This window comes from Peromyscus leucopus, chromosome 17 (genome assembly GCF_004664715.2).
Source record: "Peromyscus leucopus breed LL Stock chromosome 17, UCI_PerLeu_2.1, whole genome shotgun sequence".
Lineage (NCBI taxonomy): Eukaryota > Metazoa > Chordata > Mammalia > Rodentia > Cricetidae > Peromyscus > Peromyscus leucopus.
Genome location: NC_051077.1, coordinates 43952557 through 43976338, shown reverse-complemented (window position 1 = coordinate 43976338; position 23782 = coordinate 43952557). Strand labels below are relative to the sequence as shown.

Sequence of the window (23782 nt, the reverse complement as noted above, 5' to 3'; positions counted from 1 at the left end):
ACGCTATATGCACATTATTATTTAATTCTCACAGCCACCCCACAATATGGCTGTATCTCTTAGCTCACAGCTTACATGTAAGAAAAATGAAGCACAAAAACATTTGATGATTTCAGTTAGAAACCAAGGGTACGGAAAGAAGCACCAATGTAGTCTAGGAAGGGCATCTCAGCCTAGGAACTGTGGTAACTGCTACAGCCTTCTGTTAGGCACCAGAACCTTACTGTTTAACTTTCGGGCTAACATTGACACATACCTCAGGTGAGAGAAATTTCTCGATCCGTTTAGCTATAAAACCTTTCTCCAATATGGAGTTGACTGATGGTCTATCCCTAGGATTCCTTTTAAATAGCTGAGAGAGCAAACTGCGGAGATCATAGGAATAATGCAGAGACACAGGAGGAAAGGATCCAGATATTATCTTCAATACCAGGTTTTTCATGTTTCCAGCTTCAAACTAAAATCCAGAAAATAGATGCACATGTATAAAAAACATAAAGAAACTGAAATGGGAATCATCAGTAATGAGCAATAGTTCCTTTCCCACTGATACAGAATAGAAATACAATCCTCTCCCAGGTAATGCAATCAGCATACTTTCTGCAAACTTTACCTAATTACCTATAATTTCAAAAAGCTGTCTTCAAAAAAAATAAAATAGTATAATTGCTGTAAGAGTAAAATCTGTTTATGCAACATGCCAAGAGGAGAGGTATAAATATTAATAAAGATTTGACAATACATAACAACGATTAAGATAATAGTTACATAACCCAGTGATTTTCATTTTAAGATCTGGCCTTCTCTGCCTCTGCTCTAACAACTTGAAGAAAAAAATAACTACTGAGCAAAAAGCATTTGGGCAAAATGAGTAAAGATATAAAAGAACTCCTAACTACTTTCTTCTTAGGCCATGTCTAGGGTTTTCTGCTCTTCCAGAGAACCTCAGTTTGGTTCTGGGCACCCACATCAGTTAGCTCAGGGAAGCCTTCCGACACACTCATCTGACCTCCAATGATATGTGCGTTCATATAAATGCAGTACACTTTCGTATATGCATGCACATTCACATAAATGTAAAAATACCTCAACAAGCAATAATAAAAGACAGTATTAAAAATAAAAACAGGCTATAAAGCTGCTCATATAATATAAGCAAATTCTTAGAGATGAGTATTTCAATTTATAAATTTAATTAGAAAAAGCTTAGGGGGAAACAACAAATATAAGCAGTTGTTTCTTGTTAGAATTGCTTATGGTACTTATTTACTGCTTTATAATTTTATGTATTTTCTGAAGTTTGAAAATACAGTCCTGTTTAATCAGTGAGAGAAACAGACTAAAAAAAGAAGGTATACAAGTGAAGATGTTAAGATTCAATATATTTTGACAGAAACTCTCCTTTTTAATGTATTTCATACTATTTCAAAACTATGCCAATGGTGAAAATTGTAAATAAAATACGGGTACTTAATGTGATAGAAATACTTGGTAAGAGGCTAGGGAGATACTCAGTCGGTAAAATGCCTGCTGTGTAAGCACGAAAGTGTAAGTTCAGAACCCCATAACACATGTAAAAGACAGATGGTTCTGTACTCTCCACTAGGGTGAGTTGTGGGTGGAAGCAGATGGATCCCTAAAGCTCACTAAAGCTAACCTAGCCAAAATGATGAGTAGGTTCTGTAAACCTGTCTCAGAAACTAAAGATGGAGAGCAATCAAAGAGAGACACAAGACACTAAGCCTGGGCCACACTGGGTACCTCCAACCTCACACCCATAGCACATGTGCGTACTCCCATTATCAAGTACATACACCACATACAACAAACAAAACACGCACGCGCACGCGCACACACACACACACACACACACACACACCTTGAAGAATACACTGAACAAAATTCTTTTATTGTTTTTCTTTTCTATGTTGGCAGTTTATTTTTAATAAAAACAACACTCTGGTTGTTACAAAAACTAAAATTCTTCAACTTCCAATAACAAACTCAAAGAATTTGGATGCTGTTAACTTGATTTTTTGTTTTGTTTTTCATACAAAATCTTGCTATCTAGTCCAGACTGGCCTTGAACTTGCAATTCTTCTGTGCTCAGCCTCCCATATGCTGGAATTACAGGCTTTTCTACCACACCCAGCTAAATATGGGTGTTCTCAAAGAACTTGTTAGAATGAAACTAATAAAAGTATTAGGGAAAAACATCAAATTCACAGTAAATGAATTTACACGAAGGGGAGTGAGATCTGTTTGTTTCATGAGAAACAATGTTTGTGGGGGGAAAAGCACAAAATATAGTAAGAGCAAATATGTAATAAGTCTAAATCAGTCTATTTCAGAAAATAAAACCTCTACTCTGTAAGCATTATCCGGAAGATTCCACAGCCCTGGAGACATCAGAACTTTTACTTACTGCGTGTTTAAGTGTACACAATTCATAAAGGACACAGCCCAAAGCCCAGATGTCACTGGGAAGACAAAAGTGAGAAATTTCTCCTTAATATCAGAATATATTTAATTTTTTTTTCATTTTAGCAAAAAAAAAAAAAATAGCATGGAAAACCTTGGGGAAAATATGTGCTCTATATAAAGTATTTTTTTAACTCAAAATTTCAAACTAGATAATAAACGCAGCTATCTCAAATTACAAAAATAAGGGCTGCCTAAGCAAGTACTTCAAAATTTCATTAAGGAAATTTAATATTTAAAAGAATGGCATAAAAAATTCATTCCATTTATTTTTATTTTGTATAATTCAACATACTTTACTCAATTTTAAAAATATTACAAAATGAAAAATATTAATTTACTATAATCAATTATGACAGCAAACTAAACTGTGTTTCTTGGTTGGGACCCTTCAGTTAGAAAGGAGAGGAAAAGGTCACTGTTGTTCAATTATGGAACTGTCCTCAATACAGTGCCACACAATCTACCAGCAGCTTAGATGACTAGCAGGCTGAGGCATTCAAGGATGTTAGTCCATCTCCCTCTGAATTGGTTTCTTTATTGAGAACCTAGCATGCATTCTATACTATTAGCTATATATAGTTCCATAGGAGATGACTATGACAAAGACAAGGACCAGAGAGAGCACTCTGTCCCTAACTATGACAAACAACCAAGTGATTCTTTGCTGAGTTCTCCCAGTGAGAGTGTTTCTACATATGCTAACAATCTAAAGATATACACGGTTACACATACATTACTGATTTTAGAATAGTATTCTCAAGGCTACTAAATACAGTGTGACAGAAAGGTTTAAATCAAATATATCATGTGGAGTATCATTTTAAATACCTTTTATTATTATAAGGCTTGTTTTCACAGATTTCAGGTGACAGGTAGTATGGAGTTCCTATGCAAGTTCGAGCCAGCTCTACAGTACTAGAACAATAAAATTGTTAAAGAAGCTTAAGACAGAGATATAATTTATTACATATACACTATACCAGATTCAATTTGACTGACGACATTATATCAAAACAATGCTTAAAGCTGTTATGTTACCTATTAAGAACTCGAGCAATTCCAAAGTCTCCAAGCTGCACTGTCCCATCTTTGGTTAGAAATATGTTCTAAGAGAAGGAGAGACAGAACAAGCAGAAATATCATTTCAGTCCAGTTACTTCTATGAGTCATTGTTTTTCAGAAAAATTAATCCAATTAAAAATTATTCTAGAATAACTGGATATCCCCATGAAAAAGAATAAATGTGGCTTCCTACCTATCTTACCATATACAAAAATTAACTCAAAATGGATTATAGACTATAAGAACTGAAACTATAGACAGGAATAAATTGTCATGCTTTTGAGGTAGGCAACTATTTCTTAGATATAACATCAAACAAAAACCAAAAAGAAAGAAAATTTGCACTTTCTTGAAACTAAAAAACTGTGCACCACACGACACTGTCAATAAACTAAATACAGGCCAGTGAGATCACTCAATTGGTTAAGGTGGCTGCTGCCAAGCCCGGCAACTTGAATCTAACCACCAGGATCCTCATGGTGACAGAGAACCAGTTCCTAAAAGCTGTCCTCTAACCTCCACTTGTATTTCTTAGCAGGTGTGCGCACACATGCACACTCAAGTACATGCACATTCATGCACATGAACGCATGCACGTGCACACACATACACACTAAATGCAAATAGAACTTTTAATAAAAGAAAATGAATAGATAACAACAGAATGAAGAGAAAATTATCTACACTTGAAAACTGATATATATTTGAAAATAAATTTATTTTATGGAAAAAAAAAAGAATTTACAAATCAACTGTACAAAAAAAAAAAAAGTCAAATAATCAAGGCTGCCATGGTGGAACATGCTTCCCTAATCCTGGCACTAAGGAGGCATAGGAAAGAGATCTAAAATCCAGGTCACCCACAGCTGTATGTTAGGTTCAAAAGCCTATATTGAGACACATCTCAATACCCAACTCCAAAAGTGACAAATAATCCACCTTGTTGTTGCTTTTCAGACAGGATCTCACTATGTAGCCTTAGCTGGCTTGAGATTCACTATGTAGGCCAGGATGGCCTAGAACTCACAGAAATTCATACACCTTTGCCTCTCGAGTGCTGGGATTAAAGTGTGGAATACCCCACCAGGCAAATAATCCAGTTTTAAATACCTAAAAGCACATATTATCTGAGTTTCATTTAAATATACTGGATACAGATATACAGACAGAAAGAAGACCAGTGGTTACTGCGGTCTACATGGAGGAGGAACAGGTATGACTGGGAATGGGCATGCAGTACTCCTTTGAAGAGAAAAAAAAAATTCTATACATATACTAAAATCAGTAAACTGTACACTTAGAGAGTGTGCATGTGTGCGTGCGTGCGTGCGTGCGTGCACGCGTGTGTGTGTGCGTGCGTGCACTTGCTGTAGCATCTCCCTGAAGGTCTGAGGACAACTTGTAGGTGTCAGTTCTGTTCCTGTACCGTGGGCTTTAAATTTCTGAATGTCAATTCTTGACACCAAAAAACAAATGAACCGTATCTTACAGTTTTGTGGGAAAACAATCTCCTATCCAGAAATGTATACCCAAATTTTCATTAGAGAAAAGGGAATAAAGTCAACTACAAACATGCAAAATCTCAAAATTAACTTCCACACATCTTTCTTTGATTTATTCTATCTCAACAAAGGAGTCAATCAAGAAAGCAGAGAACAGAGAGATGGAGGAGCTACTACAGGGAACGCGTGGGGGACATCAAAGATCTGAGTGGACAGCAAAGAGTGGACGGACAGAGGCTGCTGTTTCCAGTCACGGCAAAGTGATGGCCTGGCCTGCAGGTTCACACCCGTAATCCCAGCACTTGGGATGCTAGGGTCTGAGGACCACAGCTTGGGCTACATAGAGTTTCAGGCTAGCGTGAACAAAACTGTGAGACCCTGGGCTTTTAAAAAAAACCGGGGGGGGGCATTGGCTGTTAGTGACAGACTATAAAGAGCATACCTGTGACTTTATATCTCGGTGAAGAATTTTTCTATCGTGTACATGCTTCAAAGCCAAACATATCTGTACAAACCAGTCCAAAATCTAGAGAGAAACATCACATTCAGAACACTCGGGCTCCAATTCCTTTGTACTTTACAGATACGAACACTAGTGGGTGTCAAGTCAACTGACAAGAGAAACAGGTATAACACATACTAAATCTGTTACACACAGCACAGTGTGGGGAGAAACCTGAACGAAAAATATAAATAATTCACACTTTCTGATAGACTGGTGGTAGGTGGGTAAGTCTGTCAAGTTTATCTTTTCTCTGTATTTTTTCAACATAAATAAAAATTACAAACAGAAAATTATTAAGATAGAAATTTAGAATGTATCTACCAAAATACCTCTCTCTATTCATATTTACCACATATAAACAGTCTCTGGAATTGTAATTTAGATGTAAAACAACTTAATTTCTACCTCACTCCACACCAATATAATTACAATTAGACAGTATCATTACCATATAATGATAAAATAATACATAGGTCAATTTTAATAATTTTTTGACTGACACATGATTTTCAAAACAGAACACAAAAAAATATGCCCTCTCCAAAATCCCAAGGTAACTCTGCTATATAAAATTTAAAATATCTTCATATCAAAATATATAGCCAAGTTTATTAACAATTTGAGAAAATGCTTGAATGTAATTGATAGGTTGCTAATTCTCCAATTCCTCCCATCCCCGGGAAAACGCTGGTGACTAGAACACGGGATGACAGAGACTGTAAAGACAAATGGCACAAAGGACAATAAACACACAGGAAATACTAACTTTTCAAATTAAAATAGTAACTAAGGAAAGTACCATTTTAACTTGAAATAATACATAATATTCCTCAGAATGTGGTATAATGCATATCTTATTTTTCATACCTCATTTGTGAGGAGGTGGTAAGTCATTTGATAAAACACAAAAATTTAAAATTCACATGCCTCTCAAATTACTAACTGCAATTTCAATTGTATTCCAGATATAGTATCAGAAATGCCAAATCTGTATACATGGGGTGCATGGTTTAGTACTGTTTATTAAGCAATCTACATGCCCATTAAGGGGATTGATAAAATATATTGTGCCAGCCTGTACTATGCAGCCACTGAGGAGGAAGAACCGCTATGCATGGAACTAACCACTGTTAACTGAACACAGAACGTTGCAGAATAGTATGCATGTTGTGCTCCCACTTTTAAAAAAGCATATGCTTATGTCACATCTGAACTGTATCACTCATGCATTTTTGCTTAATGTGTGCGTGTGTGAGTCCAAGACAGACATACTAACGGAAGATAATGGGACCAGTAGACAGGGTTTAACACGAGAGAGGTGGACTGCAGAACAACGGGTAACTCATTTTTAGTATTTTTAAGGAACAGAAAGTACATTTCAAGTCATAGAAAATTAATTGTAAAGTAATTGCCCTAACAAAACATCCTCCTCACTCAAGGTGGCAGCAGAAGGCTCATTAGTTCCAGGGGAGGCACATGACAAAAACCCTATTTCCAAAATAATAAAAACAAACACTAAAACTAAAGAACCCTGTCCGTTAATTATTTTTTAGATATTTACTGAGTGAAAAGAGCATAAAATTGGAAATGCCTTTCCATAGTGACACAAGGGATTTTGAGTAGAAAACTGACTTCCAGAGTACATACAGTGGTCGAGACTCACAAACGCCCGGAATGAAATGTGCATCTAACTAAAGAGATCGGTACAAGAACAACCCGGGAGGGTCAGGAAAAGGACAGACAATGAGTAGGCTAAGTGGAGTCTTACTGCTGGGGAACTAGGAGTAGAAAGAGAACCATCCCGGAGTCTTGCCACCTCACTTTACAGAGTTCTTCTGTGACCTTGTTTCCCATACCTGATCTTTTTGTCAAAAGTATATTCAATGCTGTACGAATATGTGCAGGAATGAGCTTTGCAAAAAGTTACTCAAAGAGCTCATAAATTAGGGGTCAGCAAATTTATTCTGTGAACAGTAAGAAAAGCTGGGTGGTGGCGTACAATTTTGATCCCAGCACTCACAAGGCAGAGGCAAGAGAATCTCTGGGTTCAAGGCCATCCTGGTCTACAGAGTGAGTTCCAGGACAGCCAGGGCTACACAGAGAAACCCCCGTCTCAAAAAACAAAACAAACAACAAATAAAAAAAAAAGAGAGAGAGAAAGAGAGAAAGAATGCCATATGGTCTTTCTCTTAACTTTCTCACCACAGTAATAAAGCAATCATAAGTTATTTGCCAACAGATTTAATTATGCTGTAATAAAATTTCATTTACAAACAAAGATAGTGGGCTGGATTTGGGCTGTAAAGACTTAGAGAGATGAGCAAGTAACTCAAATTCCAGAGCAGTGATGTGCCAGCTCAGAAGAACCAACTCAGCCTGGAGAGGATGAAAGAGTCAACAAAGTGAATAACCAAGTAGCAACCTTTGGGACAGAACAGGAGGGAAAGAGGCCTTTCCATTTCTGAGTGCTTCATAGTATGACCTTGAAGTTAAACAGAAGTAGGTTCAAAAGCCAACGATATTACTGGAGGTAAGTTACTTAACTTCTGTTAGATTCCTTCTCTATTAAATAGAGAGAAAAAGTCGTAAAATTTAAAAGAACAAATCTAACCCTCCCTCCTCCTATGCAAAAACATGCATATAAAAAGAGACTGGGTGGTAAAGAGAAACGCAGCAGGAATTTAAAGATAAAAAAGACCAAAGAAAATCAATTATGAAAAATTTAAAGAAGTTGGGACTTGAGCTGAACTTTAAATAACAATAAAAGACAATTGAGGGAAGATGTTATGAAAATAATCATGATAAAATACAACAAAGAGCCGGGCGGTGGTGGCGCACGCCTTTAATCCCAGCACTCGGGAGGCAGAGCCAGGCGGATCTCTGTGAGTTCGAGGCCAGCCTGGGCTACCAAGTGAGTTCCAGGAAAGGCGCAAAGCTACACAGAGAAACCCTGTCTCGAAAAACAAAAAAAAAAACAAACAAAAAAATACAACAAAGAGGAGACAGATGTACAAATATAAGGCTCAACAACACAAAGTTCATGCTCAATAAATACCTGCTAAAATAAAGGACAAGGAGTAGACAGGTTTACAAAATACCTAAAAATGAGGCTGCTTAGGTTAGGTGGGCCATACTTCAGAGACTCCGGGAGTCAAATTAGATTTCACGCAGCTGCAAATGCAAGGCTTCCAGAGCTAGACTTATTTAGCCAGGCTGTATTTTTGGAAGATATGATCTGGCAGCAATAAGACAGATTGGCAGGACACAGAATAATTAACCAGTTATAATGAATAATTAGGTTACATACATGCATATATATGCACACACAGATGTACGTAACCTAATTATTATTATTATTATAACCTAATTATTAATTAACTTATATGTATGCACACATACATATGCATGTGGGATGTAGCTTATACTATACATACAAGAATATATTATAGATAGGAAATGAGATAGGGAACTAAATAAAGATGGTAGCTAATTAAAGATGGGACTAAAATATTGGGTCTAATAGCAGCCTGCCCTAGCAATTATGACTAGCACCCACAGTTAAAAACGAATACACATAGCTGGGTGTGGTGACATATGTCTATAGTTTTAGCACTGAAGTGGTAAAGTCAAGGTGATTAGAAGTTTCAGGACAGCCTCGGCTATGTGAGACTCTATCCTGTGCTCTGTTTCCCACCCCAACCCTGAAATAAATACATATGAAATCACACTTTGAGTTGCTTCTCGGAAGTGGAGTAGGAATCAAGCTCCTCTGTGCTAACCCACCTGATCTTCTTGAAACAAAGCGCCTTTCTGAGCATTTATTCGTTTAAACAGATCTCCTCCTTCACAGTAATCCATTACTATGTAGAGAGAGCCATTTTCTACAAAAGATAAACATCAAATTCCATTTTTAAAATGTTGCATCAAAAGCACAGTTAAGGTACTTAAAGATTTGCTAAAAAGCAGCAGCAGCTAAACAATAGAGTGGACCATCTTCAAAAGAATTAGGCACAAAGTCTAGGAACTCTGCCTATACAGGTTGTACAATGATTTAAGTTTTAGGCAACTCCATCATTGACCATTTTTCTACCAAGAATACACCATCTGAATAGAAAATGGTGTTCATACTTTATTTCCAGAACATAAAGAAAATGCAGAACAATATAATTTTGCTCAATTTTCTTAAATATTAAATATAAAATCATGTTTTCCCACCAACTTTCAGAATATCTTAGAACTGAAATGATCCCTAGTTTTCAGTTTTGAATATTCACTTGAGTTAACTGTTCATTAAACATAAACACAACAATAAATGATATAATGAGCTGAAGATTCAACAGCGAGGAAGGCACAGCTTCCTCCCCAAGCCCCAAGGGGTTTCTTTTATTCTTCTGAAACAAACAAACCGTTCATGTATGTGAATAAACGTGAAGCTGGGTCACTGCCACAATCACTTTTGTATCTTTATACCTTTATATCTTTATGTACAGAGAAAGATCTTTGGCGTCTCTTTCGAGTCATTTTTCCACTACCAACTTTTTTTCATGCAAGGAAGAGTGAGCAATAGGATTTGTAACATTTGCTGAACCATGACTAACTAAGGAGACCATCACAACTGGAAGAGTGGTGTTCCTATTTCTTGTGTCCTTATAATGTGTACGGGAGCCAAATTTCTAAAAACGCTCATTTCTCTCACTTTGAGGGGGCATTCTTAATGAGGGTTCTTATATGCTCTTCTAATATACAGTTTATAATATACCCTTAGAACTAGAAACTTACCTGAATTAAACTAATTAAGAATCTGTATGACTATGACTGAGATGGAAAGATCATTTAATATACATGCTAGAAATGACAAATAAAATGGGGCTGGAGAGATGACTCAGTGGCTAAGAGCACTCACTGAGGGCCTGAGTTTTTTTCCCAGCACCCACACAGTGGCTCACAATCACTGATAATTCCAGTTCCATGGGATCTGATGCTGCCTTCTCATCTCCTAGAGCACCAAACACGCACATGGTGCACTTAGATACATACAGGCAAAAACAAATAGAAATAAACCTTAAAAATGACAATATGAAGAAAAAAACCTCTATACAATCCACAAGTTGCATACAGTGTGTCCTCATTTATACACTTATTAATACTTCAGACTATTTCTGGGAGGAAACAAAGAGCAGTAACGATAGTTGTGGTGATACTGTGTTCCCCAAAATTTTGTGCACACTAAGAAACTTATCCGGGGTCAGAGTACAGAACAGCCACTAGATATAGAGGCCAGAAAATGGTGGCACACACGCCTTTAATCCTATCACTTGGGAGGCAGAGATCCTTCCGGATCTCTGTGAGTTTAAAGTCACAATTAAAAGCTGTGCCTTACACACCAGGCATGGTGACTCACGCCTTTAGGAAGTGAGCCTTTAATCCCAGAAGTGATGGCAGAAAGCAGAAAGGTATATAAGGCTTGAGGACCAGGAACTAGAGCTTGGTTAAGCTTTTAGGCTTTTAGCAGCAGTTCAGCTGAGATCCATTTGGATGAGGACTCAGAGGCTTTCAGTCTGAGGAAACAGGATCAGCTGAGGAACTGGCGAGGTGAGGAAGCTGTGTGGCTTGTTCTGCTTCTCTGATCTTTCAGTATTCACCCCAATACTGGCTCCAGGTTTGTTTCTATTAATAAGACCTTTTAAGATTCATGCTACAAATAGTTAATTCCAAAAAAAAAAAAATGTGGTATTTCAAAGATAATTGAAAGCAAACCTTCTATGTTTTGTTTAGCCACATGTGGTGCCAGGAAGCTGAAAAAGGAAGATTTGCAGTTTGGAACCTAATCTGAACTACATGGCAAGATCCTGTGTCAAAGCTGGAGATATAACTTGGTGGAAGAGTTTACTCAGAACACACAAAGCCCCGTGTCTGATCTCCAGCACTGGAACATGGGGAAATGGAGAGGTGAAGACTATGGGAGGTTACACAGAACACAAAGAAATTGGAGAAATGTTGGGGATTTAGTTCATGAATTAGTTATATTTTCTGCTACTCAGATCTCTACCAGAGGCAAAATAATCATTTGTTCTCTCCTCTCTCTTCTCTCTCCTTCCCATCTCTCCCTCTCTTTCCTCCCATCCATCTACCCCCTGCTTGCATGCTTGCTTGTCAAGGTCTCCATGTGTTTCCCAGGCTGACCTCAAACTCACAAATGCTCCTGATTCTACCTCCCTAGTACTAGTACTGCAGGTGTGTGTCGCCATACCCAGTATTAAATCAATACTTAAATATATAATTAACAGAGAAGTGTTTCCTCTGTTAGAGAAGTAATAATCTGTTTTGTATTCTCCTAACATTATCACCACCTGTTTGTCAGATTACTTTGTATAAGACTACAGATACATAAAAACCCCTTTATCACTAATACACTTACAGGCTTTTAAAGACCCCCTAAAACCCAAAACTACTACCTTAGAAACTGCTTGAGGTTGAAGCAAAACAAAGCACAAAAATCAGGTAAGCCAAGTGACAAAGACAATCAGAATAACAAAGGGCATGACAGAAACATTAAGGGGCCATGAATTAGAAAACTCAGTACAAGCACACTGCCTGGCTATTTCTAGCACCCTTTCCTTCACCACAGCTAAGTTCAGAAGCCAAAAAGCTCCAGATATTTTAATTACTGCTTTCTACCAGCTTGGGGTGTGGATTTGTGTTCATTATAAAAGACATACATGTGCCAGGCGGTGGTAGCACACGCCTTTATACTTGGGAGGCAGAGACAGGTGGATATCTGTGAGTCTGAGGCCAGCCTGGTCTACAGAGTGAGTTCCAGGATAGCTAGGGCTGTTACACAGAGAAACCCTGTCTCCAAAAACAAAAAGAGACATACACATGTGTATGTATGTATGTCTTAATTATAAATTTAAGTACAGTCTTTCCTGGAGTTCTGTGAGCTGCCGTAGCAAGTTAACTGGATCTGAAAAGAGGTCAGGGAATGTCCATTTGTAGCTTATTTGGCAGAAATTCACAGGTCTGCACTTGCTGCTGGGTCTGAAATAGGGAAAGTGTGGACAGTGTCTCCAGTCTGGGCAACATGACACTACCTGCAGGTACAGTGTCTGATGGGAACTGGAAGAGAGGGTTTCTAGCTGCTGCTGTCCACTGTAGAGCTGCTTGTTTGCTACTGGAGAGACTCCCACACCTTTTGAGTTACAGAAGTCTTCAGCATTGTGTGCAAGAGCAGAGGGAAAAACAAGCACTGTGTTTCCCTGACACAGCATGTGTCGTGTAGGCACAGAAAACAGGCTAAGAATACACACAGGGTTATCAGCCACCCTGCTCCTAGGGAGTTCCAATGAGGGTGAGGTTAGGGGAACTGAGAGCTGTAGTCATGCCTGTCTATACCTTTTGAACATTTACTGTGAGCAGGTATTGTTTTAAAATGAAGTACATTTGAGCTCAATGCATGAATTGGCTGTTTGAAACCAGGAACTTATGCAGGGACACTTGGCTTAGTCTGGGAGGAAGGGACTGGACCTCCCTGGACTGAGTCTACCAAGTTGATCACAGTCCTCGGGGGAGGACTTGTCCTGGAGGAGATGGGAATGGAGGGTGGGCTGGGGTAAGGGGAGGCGTGGAGGGGGAGAATAGGGGAACCCATGGCTGATATGTAGAACTGAATGGTATTGTAAAATAAAAAATATATATCACAAAAAAAACAATAAAAAAAATAAAATAAAAAAAATAAAAAGCAGTAAAAAAAAAAAAAAAAAAAAAAAAAAAAAAAAAAAAAAAAAAAAAAAAAAAAATGAAGTACATTTGAATCAGATTACTTCTGGTGAAGATGGGGAAGGGCCGTGAGAACACACCCCTAGATGAGGAGACACAGCAGTTAAAGGCTACTGGGGAAGGAGTCAGTTTTCCTCAGGACTGTCATCACTGGTAAACCGCCCCAGATTCAGAAATTGCCCCACATCTGTGCACGTGCGAGCAACCCTAATGAAAGGCAGTGGGTAATTAACAAGAGAAGACATCAAAGTAGGAAGGAGTGCTGGGGAGAGGAGAGCAATGGGTGTATGCGAAATATGATTAAACTACATACATGTATGGTGATATTTTATTTGTACTGAAATGTGATTTTATTTTTATGTTAATATATAAAGTTGCCTGGGGATCAGAGCTAATAGCAAGCCATAGCAGAAGTCTGGCAGTGGTAGCACACGCCCTTAATCTGATCACATGACAGGCGGATCTCTGTGTGTTCAAGGATACAGCCAGCATGGAGACACATGCCTTTAATCTCAATACCAACCATAGAGACCTAGAGGTCTGTATAGATGGGCAGTGATGAGGAGGTTATGTGGTTGGGTTTACAACCAATGAGAAGGCAGAACAGAAAGTCTATAAGAAGACACACAGGAAGTAGGTCTCTTGCGGAGGAGAACAGCAGCAGCAGTGAAGGGTAAGGATTTGAGCCCTTAGCTATTGCTCTGACCTCTTGGACTGGTAACTCTGCATTGGCTCTGTGTTTCTTATTTAACAAGACCGTTACATCTACATACATGTATGAAATTGTCAAAAAAGGAGGAAATTGTTTAAAAAATCAAGATCAGAATATGTTCTCAGTTTTAGTGGTAGGAATACTTATATGGTGCTTTAAGTTTAAAATGTTAATTATTAATAATTTTTCCCACTCCACATTTATGTACTATATAGTGCTTCTTTTTAAGTAACTGCTAATGACAATGAGCCAGTATTAAGCTACGATGGGATAGTCTGGTGTCAATACTATCCTAGAATCAAACTGATACTTACAAGCATATCTATTAAACAACAAAAAAGAACTTTTCCGCCGGGCGTTGGTGGCGCACGCCTTTAATCACAGCACTCGGGAAGCAGAGCCAGGCGAATCTCTGTGAGTTCGAGGCCAGCCTGGGCTACCAAGTGAGGTCCAGGAAAGGCGCAAAGCTACACAGAGAAACCCTGTTTCGAAAAACCAAAAAAAAAAAAAAAGAACTTTTCCCTAAAAATACATACACAAAATAATTCCTTACAAGTAAAACGCCCAAAATTCATAAGTGTCTTAGCTGATTTTAAAAGTTTGCAAAGTGCTCGTCTGACCTTCGAACGACTCTTTATACTGGACAATGTTCGGATGCTTCATGTTTGCCAGCACCGCAACCTCTCTCCTTGACTCTTGCCGCTCTTTACCGGACATCTAACGGGAGGAGGAGAGAGGGAAACCACCAATAAAGTTAAAAGTCCATCGCTACGAGAGGGGTTAAAAATGGTGCTAATCCAGTACAATAATCATAATCAATTAATTAAAACTATAGCAGTGAGTGGAAAAGGAATGAACTGAATCCAGAAGTGAACCCCTCCTAGGGTACCCAATCCACAGTACGTTACAGCACTGTAAATATATGCTTCTACAAGCAAGTACAGGAACATAGTGGAAAAAATCTGAATGGACACTCAGATTCCTCGGAAATCAGTGGTCCTTGGTAGGATTATAGCACTCTTTCTCATTAGGTTATGCATTTCTCTAATAAGAAGTCCTATGGTAACCAAATTCGGTTACTTGTGTAACCAAAGTAAAAATATACTTACCCTTGAGATGTTAATTTCCTTGATAACATAATGCCTGCTGTCCTCTGTGGATTTAACAAGAACAGCTTTTCCAAACGAGCCTTCTCCAATCTTCTGTAGTCTAACATACTTCTCCATGGTTCTTTCTTAAGGCATTTTTATAGGTTAGCTAAACACAAAGAGAGTTAACAGAGATTAAGCAAGTCTTAACAAAAAGATATCTAAGCCAGGCAGTGGTGGTGCCATCTACCAGCACTCGGGAGGCAGAGCCAGGCAGATCTCTGTGAGTTCAAGGCCAGCCTGGTCTACAGAGTGAGATCCAGGACAGGCGCAAAGCTACACAGAGAAACCCTGTTTGGGGGTGGGGGGGAGATATATAACATCTTTACTGAAAGTCAAATAAATTTTACACTTAGAACAAAACAAACAAAAAATAGTGAAGTTTCAGTTTTATAAGAATGCTTTGAAACACCCAATACTGAACCTACTTACAATACAGGCACATAAAGGTAATCTTTTTTCTACATGAATTAGTAGCAATTATTTTATTACTTTAATAAGAATATAAGCTTAGTAAGACACAGTTTCTCAAAGTTGTTTCAACAATTCAGTAATTCCAGGTAAAATTCTGTACTTAACAGAAGACCCATCCTAAAATCTGGGCTACACCTTTTGGTGACAGTCCACATAAAGGACGTGGAAGACCGGAGCTTTTGCCCTTTGCCTGCTTGCCTTTCACTCTTGCTGGCAAGTTCATCTGTCCTGCTGCTGAAGCACTCCACTGGCTTTAGAACCTACTTCTTCAGGACTGAAAACCAGCCTTGTGTTCAGAACAACTACCAGATTCTTTCCATCCGGTGACAGCCACTGTTGGAGTAGCCAGACCACGGTCTGTAAGCCACTCTAATAAACCCCCCTTTGATATATATAGACCCATTCTATTAGCTCTGTTTCTCTAGAGAACCGTGACTAAGACAGTACCTTTAATTGTAATTTTAGATAAGCCAGAAAAAAATACACTAGGTAATGAAATCTTAAGGAAGAAAGCATGTGAAAGCCATAAAAGCCATGATCAACAGAGCCGGGGCAAGACTCCTCTTCTGTAGACATACACAAATTCACTGTTTTAATCAGACACTAACTCTTTATCTAACCAAGTTGCTCTTTGTTTCCATTCATAGCAACCATGTTTCCAATGTATGATTCCCTTCTAGGAAGTGAGCTTTCGGGAAACTTAAAATTTCTGCCACAGTTCACCATATTAATAAACTGCTGTTTTCATCTCATCCACCAATACTAAATTTTTTAATTTTTCTAAAAGAGATTCGATTTTCTTAAATTACTGAATTCATATTATAGTTCTGAAAACTAAATGTCCAAATCCAGCCTGTAGTAAAACTGATAATTATAGCCAATGAAATTTTGTGAAAAAGAACCTGCTGCAACTTTAAAAAACAAACCTTATAATCAGCTCCCATTTCGATTTCTATAATGATAATGCTTTCAGCAACCTTAAGAGGAGTAAGAATTAAAACATTATCATAAAACTCCAGCCATCAACAGTGAGGAAGAAAGGAAAAGTCATTCCAAACATGGTCTACATTGAAGCAACAGCATAGTGTAATGGGTATCTGGGAGCCAGCCACAATTTAATGTTATCTCCACGGAAGTTCATTGTATCATATTACTACACCACTTAGAGAGCAAATCATGATAAATTCACCTCAGGAGACTCAATTCCATGAAATAAAATTACATTAAATAATAACCACATAATGAGGTTATTTGATAACTGTCATTGTTTTGTGACTTTTTGCCGAGAAAAAAAAGTGAAATTTGTCAGTTTGGCTCTGCGGGGCATTTACCCACCAACCCCACAGTTCCCCAGAGTTTTCTTGAGTGAGAGCAGCAGGAAATATTAGAAGGATTTCGACTGTGGAGATAAACAGAAAATAAAGAATAGCCTCCAGAAAGCCTGGAACCTTTTCTAAAGGGTCCTGACTGTCTCTGCCCCAGGGTATTTATAGAGACACCAAGGGGTGGAGCAAAAGACCTCCCCCCAGCACAGCCAAGTGCAGACCATCTCAGACACCTGCACTCAGGCCTGTGGTCCTAGAAGGACCTGCTGAGTAAAGCCACGAGGAACCTGAAAACGGGCTCCCACATGGCTCCTCCTCCAAATTTAATTGTCAGGTCCTTTCTAGGGATTATACTAAAAGGACCAAGTAGATGTCCTAACAGGTTGCTCAGTCTTCTCTGAGAGATCAGGCCTCAATTTCAGTTTCCTGAGCCTTCAGCAAGCAGTTTCTAGGAGAGCCATGAAGAAAAGACAATCAGTGATGCCCCTGCCAGAAGCAACAGGGAGATAGGATACACTGAGCCATGGCCACTGAGCCAGCCCTCACAGTCAGTACATGCTAGGCCAACCACCCTCCTACACACCTGCTCAAGGACAAAACCTGGGACTTGTCCAGGCCTGCCCCAAAATGGAAAACTGTAACCCCCAACTAACCCTAGCCAAAGTTACTAACATGATTGCCACTTGCATAAACCAATCCTGAGTCTGTTCCTATGTAGTCTTTAGACCCCCAAGACCCCTCCTCCTTGCTTCACCCCGTATAAAAACCCTGCCCCATTGCTACTGGGGTCTCTCCTACTCTACTGCTACATTAGATGGACAGAGAGGCCTGAATTAACTCGAAACAGTAAAAAGACTCTTTGCTTTTGCATCAGATTTAGTCTCTTGGTGGTCTTTGGGGGACTCTGTGTACAACAACAGCAAAACAGCAGAACCTATTTATGGTGATATTTTATTTGTGCTGAAATGTGATTTTATTTGTATGTTAATAAATAAAAGTGCCTGGGGTCAGAGCTAATAACAAGCCATAGCAGAAGTCTGGCAGCGGTAGCACACACCCTTAATCCCAATCACATGACAGGCAGATCTCTGTGTGTTCAAGGACACAGCCAGCATGGAGACACATGCCTTGAATCTCAATACCAACCATAGAGACCTGGAGGTCTGTATAGACAGGCAGTGACGAGGTCATGTGGTTGGGTTTACAACCAATGAGAAGGCAGAACAGAAAGTCAATAAAAAGACAGACACGCAGGAAGTAGGTCTCTTTCTCAGGGGAAGGCTGGCAGTGGCACTGGGTGGTAAGAAGGTGGTCTCAGCTCTTGGCTACTGCTCTCTGACCTCTGGGCTTTTAACTCTGCATTTGGCTGTGTTTCTTATTCAACAAAACCGTTCAGAATTACATCTACACCTATTAATGTCCCTAGTATTTCCTTCTACTGCCATCCACATCCTGAGCACTGTGGTTCTGATTCAGTAAAGCCAAATCTACTGCCCTTGGTAAGAAGAGAGGTGAAGAGAGATAATTCCAGTTGCCATCAAACAATGATAAACAGAGAAACCTTTCTGAGCAATCAGGGTTCATGGTTAATAAGTTTCAGAACACATGCAAGCCTTCCATCAGAAGGAAAATGTAAGGGCTGGAGAGATGGCTCAGAGGTTAAGAACACTGACTGCTGTTCCAGAGGTCCTTAGTTCAATTCCCAGCAACCACATGGTGGCTCACAACCACCATCTGTAATGAAATCTAGTGCCCTCTTCTGGCCTGCAGGCATACATGCAGGCAGAACACTGTATACATAATAAATAAATCTTTAAAAAAAAAAAAAGAAGGAAAACATAAGCTACCTACTTCATAGGCATGAGACTTTACAACTAATTTATTATACTAGGAAACAATTTCATATGAAAAAAATATAATAAAATATACCACTTACATCAGCTGGCTGTCTTACACAACCCAGGACCATCTGCCTAAGGGTGGCACTACCCACAGTAGGCTGCATTATCCCACACCAATCATTAATCAAGAAAATGCTCACATACATGTCCACAGGGCAATCTGACTGAGGCAATCTTTCAATTGAGAGTCCCTTTTCCAAGATATGTCTAGATTTGTATTAAGCTGACAACTAACAAATACTATTTGTGTGGCAAAAGGAAATAAATATGTATATATTCATGTTTACATTTATTTATATACATATCTATGTATGCACACACAGAAGTATTTATATAAGAAGTAATTTTGTAAGGACACACACACACACACACACACACACACAAAACTAGTAATATTGCTTCCAAAGAAGGGAAACAAACAGTTGAGAATTCTTCAATCTTTTGTATTGTCTGAATTTTGAACCATAAGAATTGATTAGCTAGTCAAAACAACAAAATTAAATTTAATCAGCCGTGTATAATGATACAAGTAGGAAGAATACTGAGCAGATCAATTTCACCTCCTTTAGTTGTTAAATGTATGTACTGAGAGAATGAGAGAGAGGAGAGAGAGGGGAGGGAGAGGGGAGGGAGGGAGGGAGAGAAGAGAGGGGTGTGTGTGTGTGTGTGTGTGTGTGTGTGTGTGTGTGTACACTAAGAAGACAACTTGTGGGAGATGGCTCTTTCCTTCCACCATATAGGTAGGTCAGGGAGATTGAACTAAAGTCATCAGGCTTGGTGGCAAGGGCCTTACCTGCTGGTCCATCTTGCTGGCCCTACTCAAATTTCTGAACAGGAATGAGGATATAGCTTGATGGCAGAAGTGCCTGCCTATTATGCACCAGGCCCTGGGACCAATCCTTAGCACTGGGGGGCAGCGGTGTGTGTGGGGGATCTTGAATAATTCCCTATTTCCAAACTTCTCACCTTAACATTTAAAGTTTTGCTACAATATCATGTTGTTGTTTTTTATGTATGTCAATTATGCTCCAGAAAAATTAGATATCTTCCTCTCCATTTTTCTAAGAACTATTACAAATAAACAATGTTTGACACAATACTATGAACCACATATGAAAACGGTCAGAGTACATGGATTTAAAACTGCATCAATCAGATCAAAAACACACTGACAGGCATTAAGCATTAGCTGTTTCAGGTATTTGACAGACAGGTTATTCCAGAGGGAAACATTAGGAATAGATGACAACAGATGCCAGGAAATTTTCTGGTTCTGTCTGCAGGCAAAAATCTATACACACAGTTCTTCCAAAAACGATAGAAACAACCTGAACTATAGAAAGGGGTCAATGGACCTTCTCAAAGAGGAAAAATCTCTATTTTTCATTACTGAGAATAAATTAGAAAGCAAAATTGAGGATTGCTACTATTTTTTTTTTCACAGTATGTGTTTTCTCCTTGGTAAATATATCCAGACAATATCCAAGGAGTTTGTAGTAGAAACTACCAACATACAAAGAAAAATTTTATATGCATGAAAAGCTATCATGTCCATGATTAAAACAAACAAACAAACAGAATAAAGTGTAAAACCTACTTGGAATACAATGTCAATGTATTATTAATACGACCTCAAAAGAACTTCTGTGGTTAAGTTCCACAGTCTTTATCAGATTTCTAACAGACTTTTTTTCTGTGTAAAAACCAGTTTTTCCAGAAAATAGATTACTCGGGTTTCACCAGAAGAGCCCATTTTAAATGTAGACATCTAGATCCTTGAAACTAGAAACAAGTAACTACTCTTTGCGTTTGGCTGCGGCCCATCATCTCTACTTGCTGTACTCTAAGAAAAGCCCATCACTAATGGTTAGACGGAGTGGGGCTTTTAAGCCTTCACAAACACTTCCGATGTGATTTATGTAGCAATAAAAATATTTCTGCTTCTCGGAGATCTTACAAGAGAGACTAAAAAATTGCCCGGGGTATATAACGCAGTTGGCAGCTCACCAGCCTAACAAAAATAAAGTCCTGTATCCAATCCCCAGGACCCCTCCCCAGAGTTACATTGAATTATTAAAGTAGTAAAACTTTCAATACTTTACACATGGAAACTGTGTCAAATCATGAAAAGAGAAGCGATACATTGTTTTGGGGTAATCAGCTGTTATTCATTTTTCTCATTAAAATATATAGATAAGATCAAAGGCATCTAATCTATTTAAATAACTGCTTATCATCCACTGAGATTGCTTTGTCATTTTATGATATCAAAGAACTGCTTTGAGCCACACACAGGTCCTCCCCGTTAACATTTTGATGAGATGAAGGTGCTTCCCGTGCAAACACTTGGGTGAGCATCATCCATGCACTCTACTGAGCACCCCTCCAGGTCTCCTCGCTCCCAGTGAGTTCGCCATCCTGCCTATCGCTGCTCCCCGCCACGAGCCACTCACCTCAACGACACGGGAACTGAGTCAGAATAACAGTGGCGACCATAAGCACCGGTCTAGATGCGGCAGTGTCTTCCTTAGCGGGGACTTAAGGCAGGGGCAGCACGGTGCATTTTGAAAACGACTGGCTGGAAGAGAAAACAAGTCTGTCTTCCCCAGTAGCCGCCGGCAGCCCAGACCGCGACTCCTACACCTGGCACGGGTCTCTGACTGACGCGTCAGGCGGGCCAGGCACAGCGCCCGGGCCACGGGGTCCTGGCTACGCGGACGAAACAAACACAGCGGTTTCTGACCCCTTGGAAACGGCGGCGGCGGCGGCACAGGGGGGGAGTGCCGGGGTACCGCCCCCAACTTCCCCGGGTCGAGGTGGCTCGGCCAGGCGCGGAGCCGCAGCGTGCGGGACTGGGAGGGCTACCTGCCGCCCGCGTCCTCCCGCCTCGCCACCGTGACCATGGATTCCCGGCTGCGGGCAACTGCACCGGCTCAAGGTAAGGACTCCGGCACGTTGCCGCCCCAAAACCCTGGGGCTCACGCTGGGGAGAGAGGAACCGCCCGCGCGTCACTGTCGCCGGCGTGTGACGTCAGCGCGCAAGAGCCGACTCGGAGCGGTGCTGCAGGGGAGGAGCCGGGAGGCGCGGCGGGGCGGGGCTAGCCGGACCAAGCCAACGGGGCGGGACCTGCAGGGCGGGGCGGAGCTGGCGGGGATGGTAGGGGCGGGGTTTCGGGGAAGGGCGGGGTTACGGAGTAGGCCAGCCAGTGGGATCCGGCCAGCAGCGAGTGGAAGAGCTGAGGGTGGGGGGGAACGTAATTGGGGGACCAAAGGGCCGGGCCTAGAGGAGAGAGGAGCCGGGGGCAGAGGGCGGAGCGACAGGGTAGGCGCAAGCTAGGAAGGATGGATTGGGGACGGGGCGAAAGGAGTTGGGCGTGGCTAGGGGTAGGGCGGGATCGGGGCGGAGCGAAGGGACTCGGGCGGGGCATCGGGAAAGGGGCGGGGCCATCGGAGAGTGCTGGGGCCACCAGGACAAGGCTACCCGGAGACTTGAGAAGGCTGCAAGGATGCCAGCAGGGAGGTGCGGACAGGGGGCGGGGCGGAGGGAGTCCGTGATACAGAAGGAGGGTGTGAGAGATGAGCGTGGGAAGAAGAATGTAAAACTGGAAAGAAGTGGGCTGAGTGAAGGCGGGAAGTTCGTGCAGGAATCTCAGACTGAATAAAGCATATTCATAACTTTCCCACACATGGTACACAGATACAGCACTTTAATTTGAGTGCCCATTACTTAACTGAGGATGCCATATATACACAAATAATTTTCTTTTAAATACTAAGCCTTTAAAAAGTTATTTTGAGCCGGGCAGTGGTGGCCCACGACTTAAATCCAACACTTTGGAGGCAGAGGCAGGAGGATCACAGTAAGTTCAAGGCAAGCCTGGTCTACAGAGGGAGATCCAGGACAGGCACCAAAACTACAGAGAGAAACCCTGCCTCGAAAAACAAAACAAAAAATAATAATAACATGTCTTTAAGCTACTTTGTGCAATTAATAAAAGGAATCATTTTTGTCTTTAATTTTTAAAATACAAATCAATGATACAGTTTTCTACACCTTTACATCTACTGTGTGTTTAAGTTTTATACTGAAGGGGCTGGTGGTGTACAATAGAAAAAAAACTTTCAGTGCAGGATTTGAAACAGGTGAGATCACACTGAGTGTCACACTGAGTGTCATCCTGAGTAGCTTTACTCAGTACTTAGTACCTCCTAGGATAATCTGGAACTGCTAGAAAGTCTATACTTGAAAAGGAAGAAGATTGTGTCTTTGTATATTACCACAGTTGCTGTATGTTGAGCTTGTTGTATGTTATATGCAGATAGAGTGGAGAGACTAGACAGACTTTGCCAGAGATTTGAGGTCAGATGATTTAGATCAAAGAAACCTACTTCCTCGTTCTGTTTTTTCCCATCCTTCCCCACCCTACACACTCAAGACAACTTTTCTAGGTTCAGTAGTTTGTAATTATTTCTAACTTGAAAACGGACAGATTTAGGGCTTCTTTGCCAGATGGTGACCACCCAAGCTAGTACACCAGAAAAATAAATGTTGAGATCCAGCACTTCAATTCCATGAAGCTACAAAAGACTATTTTCCATCTTTTTTTTTTTTTTAACTTCTAATCTTTAGCCCCATCCAACCTCAGCTAGCTGGAATTTTGCTGTCTAAGGTACAATTCCAGTTCTACCCACATAACACTGTCTAGCAAAGCGACAGGGAGACAGTGCCAACTGTTAATCTAAGCAAATTCATTTTTAATGCCTGCATGAAGAATGACTGGTCAGCTATGTCTGAAGATAATTCTTTAGAACAATGGTTCTCAACACATGGGTCATGACCCCGGGGGGGGGTCAAACAACCCTCTCACAGGGGTGGCCTCTTTTTTTTTTTTT

General features: G+C 40.2%; 1 protein-coding gene across 7 annotated transcripts in view; it reads right to left on the bottom strand.

Moving 5' to 3' along the window:
- Nek1 (NIMA related kinase 1) overlaps positions 1 to 21913 on the bottom strand; it is a 132602-nt gene extending 110689 nt beyond the window's left edge. For 6 of the 7 annotated variants that reach the window (XM_028881043.2, XM_028881046.2, XM_028881044.2 and 3 more), the window contains exons 1-9: positions 21343 to 21913; positions 15151 to 15298; positions 14662 to 14758; positions 9337 to 9434; positions 5491 to 5574; positions 3523 to 3590; positions 3313 to 3399; positions 2426 to 2480; positions 257 to 457 (exon numbers count right to left, since the gene is read on the bottom strand). In XM_028881043.2, coding sequence (XP_028736876.1) covers positions 257 to 457; positions 2426 to 2480; positions 3313 to 3399; positions 3523 to 3590; positions 5491 to 5574; positions 9337 to 9434; positions 14662 to 14758; positions 15151 to 15267 — 807 coding nt within the window. In that variant the 5' untranslated portion in view covers positions 15268 to 15298; positions 21343 to 21913. The remainder of the gene's footprint in view (positions 1 to 256; positions 458 to 2425; positions 2481 to 3312; positions 3400 to 3522; positions 3591 to 5490; positions 5575 to 9336; positions 9435 to 14661; positions 14759 to 15150; positions 15299 to 21342) is intronic. The other variant, XM_037211756.1, reaches the window with a different exon arrangement.
- Between the last annotated feature and the right edge of the window lie 1869 nt (positions 21914 to 23782).